This window comes from Simochromis diagramma, unplaced genomic scaffold (genome assembly GCF_900408965.1).
Source record: "Simochromis diagramma unplaced genomic scaffold, fSimDia1.1 OVJJ01000304.1, whole genome shotgun sequence".
Classification (NCBI taxonomy): domain Eukaryota; kingdom Metazoa; phylum Chordata; class Actinopteri; order Cichliformes; family Cichlidae; genus Simochromis; species Simochromis diagramma.
In genome coordinates, this window is record NW_024387030.1 from 15,824,774 (window position 1) to 15,831,045 (window position 6,272).

General features: G+C 42.8%; 1 protein-coding gene across 1 annotated transcript; it reads left to right on the forward strand.

The window, feature by feature from the left end:
• Nucleotides 1-539: 539 nt before the first annotated feature.
• Nucleotides 540-3,842, forward strand: gchfr (GTP cyclohydrolase I feedback regulator). The gene is made up of 3 exons (XM_040042433.1): nt 540-724; nt 1,245-1,339; nt 2,283-3,842. The coding sequence occupies exons 1-3, from the start codon at nt 689-691 to the stop codon at nt 2,410-2,412; spliced, it is 261 nt and encodes an 86-aa protein (XP_039898367.1). The 5' UTR covers nt 540-688; the 3' UTR covers nt 2,413-3,842.
• Nucleotides 3,843-6,272: the final 2,430 nt, after the last annotated feature.

Here is a 6,272-nt window from a genome sequence, read left to right on the forward strand (position 1 = left end):
TGATCTTATCGGAGTTCCCACCATTGTTGCTTTCCTTTGGTCTGTGCCTTTCATTTCCCTCCCAGTCACAAGACTGATCCAGAGTTATTATTACCGAACTCAAGAGGAAATTAATAAATCTCTGGGAAGGAGCGAATTCTAGACAGTGCAGGTTTAATATAATACATGCATTAAACAAATACATGCAAATACATAGAGCAGACTGTACGACAGCGACCACGAAAACTGAAATTGCATTTCTTTCCACTTGCAGCAAGTTGCCTGAAAATGAAAGAAAATGTGTAGCACAATTGGTTGTGGCTGAAATGTAATTTAATAAATGTGTAGCTTATTAAATAAATTCCCATCCAAAGAATGATGAGATTTTAAAGTCAACTTTCGCACTGGAAGAATAAAAAATGACTTCGTTAAATGAAACTATAAACTAACATTTCCTTCTCGTACATGCACATTGCCCCGCGTTTCTCATATCAACAAACCAGCGATCCCAGTTGAACAAGACCCTGTGCAGAGCGGGCTGTTGACAGATGCTGAGAGGGGAGCTGTGATTGGCTCGTCGCGGTGGGTGTTTCCGCATTCCGCTAAGCGCAGTCAGCTGGAGCTCGAGTTGAAGAGGGCACCGTTTATCTGTGAGGACACCTCTTTCAGTCACTCCTGGGGGAATACCGGAGCGAAGCTAGCGAGCGGGATGCCGTACATGTTCGTCAGCACACAGATTCGACTGGTGTGTATCTTGCATACGTAAACGACTCCCGTCATCCTGTCGGGGGAGGCGCGTTTGAGTCGCAGATCTGTTTATTTGACTGCAAAACAGCGCGCACACTAGCCTACTGATCAGCCAAGGTTGGTTATGCAATGGCCGGTAATATTCGGCACGCTGGGGGAAAAAAAGTTATGGTTACAAAAGACGCGAGAAGCGTGCGTGGGACCTTTTTGTATGTGTGTGTGCCACGTCAACTAAAAAGCACATGTTGCTCAGTTGTCGGCCTCTTGTTTGCGCATGTTCATTTTGTTGTCTCCACGACTCCGGCAGCCTAATTCCTCCAGTACCCTTTAAGTATATTGGATCATCTATTTTTAGCATGTTCAGATATTGGAGATTATCATGTGCACCTGCCAGAGGGCTGCAGGTGCAATCAGTGAGAGCTGTACAGACAATTTGTTTTAGGGATGCTGTCCCCCCCTCAATATTTCTAGAGTAAGTTCTAAGCTGTGTGGGTAATACACTTAATGCTGCCTTGCAGGAGAACGGTCCGACAAATGTGGGGGATGAATTTTCGGATCCAGTGGTCATGAATTACCTGGGAGCGAGGAAAACGACTATGCTGGGGAACAATTTGTGAGTACCTAAGTCAGTAATCATAGGAGCTATATAGGTCAAATGTGGGAAGCGTGTTATGATGGCCCTGACAGGTGAAATCTTTTGCAGCTAAAACACAACGGAAGTTGAATAAATCAGAACGGAAGTGTTTTTGGGGTGACGGTAACACCATGGAATAGCAGGAGGAAGACGCAAGGCACTGTGTGATTTAATCACATGATTTATATAAACTATAGATGTTTGCTATTAGCCATTTACTGTAGCTGATCCTTCACCTTATTGTCTCCCAAAAACCACTTTAGTTGAGGGTCTTTGCAGCGTTTTTCTGTTTTCATTTTTCTTAAATTGCACTGTTTGACCTCTCAGAGCTGCCATGTGAAACACCCAAGGATAAATGGTTAAGTTTTGTAAGCCTATCTCAGCTCAAGCTTTTAAGCACCATGAGGCTGATGTCTCTTACAAAGATTGACAGGATTTTGCTCCTGATTCAATCATTTTTGTGAAACAATTTTTATCAGTGATTGTAAATGGGTAAGATTTAACCATTGCCTCCATTCTGATCTTTAGCTGCACACAGACGTGCAGACTTTGCTCACAGTGGGCAGCATATCCATATTTAGGCACTTAAAACTGATGCTTTGTACGTTTTGGCAGTTAACATGTACATGTTGACAGCAGAGCTGAAATCGGGTCGTATAGAAGAAAAGGCTTCAGTGTGGTTGGGGAGGGGGGAGGAAAGCTGCTGCCTTGCAGATTTGGAGTAAACCGTTCAAGGTGATGGAATACAGATCAGGGAGGTGTTGCCATTGGCAATCTGATTCAAATGAAACAAGGTGTGGAAGGAAGTGAACAAGCACTAGAACAATTAACAGCACTCTATTTTCCAAGAGAAGTTTACTGAGAGATGCAGAAATCCCCACATCTGTGGAAAGCAGAATTGCTTTGTTTATGCTTGTTTCAGTTCCGAGTATCACGTGGATGACCCGCCTCGCCTGGTGCTGGACAAGCTGGAGAAGATTGGCTTCCGTGTGGTGTCCATGACAGGTGTGGGACAAACACTGGTGTGGTGTCTTCACAAGGAGATGGAGTGATGGATCACAAAGATACTGTACTGGGAGGGCGGGTACTTGTATAAGCCTTTAAAGGGGTAAATGAATTCTGCAGAATATCCCTGTTTTTACTCTATACATTCTACATTCAAGATATTGGCAACTATAAAGTAACGCCATAGTCAAACAAAAGTAAAGTTGAGATTATCCCTTACATAAGGTCTCAGATTAGATGATAGGTCACCAGATTCAGGGGATTACTGAAACTACAGGGGTTTGCCTTTGTCAATACTGTTTAGCACTGGTGATACAGTGTAGTGACCAGAGTAGATTTATCCTGAACCAAGCCTCACTTTTTTTTCTAATTAAAACACTAGAAACTTTTGTACATGCATCGCTGTGTAAAGACAATTTTTCTTTAAAACATGTGTTTCTAACTTAATGATGTCATTATGTGGATTGTGTACTTATTATTAAAAGTAATCAGTTTAAACAGAATTAAACATAATGTGTAATCGTCTGAAAATCTGTAAAACAGATACATCAAAAATAAAACACTGATAAACATTATTGTTACTTGTCGTGGGCTGTTACAGCTCTGTGGGGCATTACAGGGTCTCTTCACGTTTGAAGATGAGACTCTAGTGTCGCAGGAACACTGAGAGCAGAAGTCTGGCTGCGAGAGCCAAAACACTCTGGGTGGTTTCATTACAGCCTCGGGTCTGCCAACAAATGTCTGGGGCCAGCCTGGATCGCTAGCCCGCAAACCAGAAACGTTGCCAACTAGCTCACAGCCAAACTCTTACCAGACCTGCTGCCTCACACATGACTTAGCATCTACCTCCCTGCTAAAGATCAAAAGGAGACGGTGCTTCCCAGTTCTGTTACCACAGACATTCCAGATACTGTTTGGGTACAAGCAGTGACTGCTTCGACACAGACAATATGAGGAAAATGGGAAGCAATGAGATACCGTGAGGATTCCGTGCCGCTGCCATAATTGGTGATATGACAGAGCAACAGGCTCATCCATCCTGGTTTGCATGCAGCACAAGCCACTGTGGGCTTGGGGCAGAGTTGGTGGCGAATGCATTTCCTGTGACTGTATTTCCTTGTGTCATTTGGACAGAGTTTGTGTGTTCCCCTTGTTTTTTTTTGTTTTTTCTTTTGTTCACATCGCTGGGATATTGAAAGCAGCTATGCGTAAACAAAACCATGTGATGAGGGGATTTTGCAGGAGGAGAGGCGCAGATGTCTCCCAACACACCACTGCTGTGCTCCACAGCTGGACATTGTGTAACAGCCACGGTGAGGCGGTGCAGGAGTGGCGGGGAGATGGATGGCTAGATGGGATGTTTCGAAGCTGCACTGTGGCTCCTAAATAACACAATGACAGGAGAAAGCACCGCCACACAGGCCTGCAAAAGCAGACACGCGATTATGCAATAGTTTTCCCCCCATAGGGAACAGGGGGGAAACAGACTGTTCGAACCTTGTTACGAAACCCAGGGGTGACCACAGTAGTCTGGCACGGTAAGGCTTGCCTTTATGTGGGTCACAGAGAGGTAGCACGTCACTTCAGAGAACTTAAATGAGCAATACAGAATCTTCTGGATACGTATTACATAAGCCTATTGCGCAACAGTTTGCTTGTAGAACAACAAAATCAGAAGTGTGAGAATTTGTTTTTGAGGCCACTGTCAGAAAAAGAACACCAAATTTCTAGCTTTAATTTATGCTGGTTAATGAGTTATGACGCGATCCATGAAAGCCAAGGGTGGAGTAGGGCGAGCGAGTTTGGTTGCACTGAAACAAGCTCAGCTCTACATCAAGAGGGTGGGCTTTAAATTAATGATTAAAACAATGGTGCATTGGTTTTGAAAAGAAAAAAAAAACTTCATCAACAGTTGGATGATAGGAAGACTGATAAATCTTGTGTCTGTGGGTTCAGGCCTAAGCCAGAGCCAAATTAGGGGGGGGTTATGCGCCAGACTGTTTCTTGGCTCAGACCAGTAACTTCCCAGAGCCTCCACTGGTTCCCTCACAATGACGGCATGACTCCAGAAAGTCATCTGCCAAGAAATAGTTCAGCACCTAACAGCCTGTCAGAGTGTTGCTTTTATTTTTTTCACAATTAGACTTACCCACAATAAAATGTGTTAATTAGTGGGCTTTAAAGCAGCTAGGAATGTAAGCAGGTGTTAAAGTGGGATTTGGCAGGTGGGGGAACCCTAGACTGGGTGTAGCCGTGTAACGTGGTGAAAAGAACTACTTACAAATAAGTCACATAAGCTGTTTTGTGGCCTCCAGTGATATTTTCTGTACAGACTGGGATGATCACTGCTCTTTGTGGATTTAGCCAAATGAATTCATGAAAATACACTCAGATGTTTCATGATCTATATGTGCCCCAGGGCGGCTGTGGCTACAGTGTAGCTGCCATCACCAGTGTGTGAATGTGTGGATGACTGGATATGTAAAGCGCTTTGGGGTCCTTAGGGACGAGTAAAGCGCTATATAAATACAGGCCATTTACCATATATGGCTGATTTCCAACCCATAGACACAATAAAGCTAGTATGAAAGATAGACTTCAGAAAGTAAATATAAATTCATCGATCAAAATAAATTGATGTCTGCGATCGCTGATGCAACCAAGTAACAGTAACCGAGATGTAACCAGTACAACTTCGTGCATCACTGCAAACTAACAGTTCAGCTTGCACTAAACTGCCCGGTGTTTTCATGCAGCCTTTGAATAACACAACATTTAGTGCGCTATAGTTAGTTTTGCAAGATGTTTCATGAAAACATAATTTAGCGAAAAACGTGATGTAGAAAGCCGATAAATGATTTTAAAAAGTGTAAAGCGTATCAGGACATCACATGTGAACTTTAAATTTCAAGTTTATCAAATGTCACTTGCTGAGCAGTGCTCACCTTTGGGGGAAAAAAAAGTTCAAATATTTCTCCCATTTCTGCTCTTTCTCCATCTATTAGTGTTGCACATGAACATTTTTTTTCAGCAGCTGTACTTGCTTGCAGACGCATAAAAAATTAACTTCTTCAACAATAATAGCCATTAACTTGCCAATCAGATTTAACACCTGGAGGCGTCTTAAAAATGCATCCACCTTTGTGCTTAACGACAATAAATGTCCTTAAGACCCTCCAGGGGTTAATTAATTACGTTAAAGCTCAGCCAAAGTCACTAATATATTAAGGCATTTTCTTTTATGTTGTATATGTACTGCGGAGCAGAGCTGTCAAACTCATTTTACATTGTGGACCACACACAACCCACTTTGATATGAAGGGCCAGACCAGTTCAGTTTTATTTATATAGCACTGTGATGGGAAGCCACACAGGGTAAGCTCCACACCTCAACACTAGTTGCTTCACTTTAGTTAACTTTGCAGTCGCTACTTTAAATATATTCTACTTATTGTCCAATATATTGTTTCTTTTCTTTTCTGTCACACCTTCCAGTGTTTATATGGCGTGCACACATATTAACACTGCAATGTCAAAGTTCTGTTTTATGTTATATTAATATATCTTTCTTTCTTTGAGTTACCTGGGGTTTGGTTTCTCCTTCCTGGTTGGCAAAAGGTGTGGCAAAGGGCTGGAAGAGCTGAAGTACTGCTGACAGCCTAATTGGACAGAACCACATGCTTCATTGCCTGGGGCTTGTTTCAAGTTTGTTTAATTGTTTTGTATTAGTTGGTTATACTCGCCCTATGACAGCTGGGATAGGCTCCAGCGCCCCCGCGACCCTGAAAAGGATAAGCGGAAGCGAATAGATGGATGGATGGATAGTTGGTTATATGGCAGCCTTTTTTTTCCCCCTTGTGTGCCATTTGGTTTAGCCAAGCCAGTATTTAAGTTACCCATGTGTCAT

Coding starts and splice junctions, on each gene's coding strand:
- gchfr (XM_040042433.1), top strand. CDS start 689: ATGCCGTACATGTTCGTCAGCACACAGATTCGACTG. Junction 725..1,244: donor TCAGCACACAGATTCGACTG/GTGTGTATCTTG, acceptor GCTGCCTTGCAG/GAGAACGGTCCGACAAATGT. Junction 1,340..2,282: donor ACTATGCTGGGGAACAATTT/GTGAGTACCTAA, acceptor TGCTTGTTTCAG/TTCCGAGTATCACGTGGATG.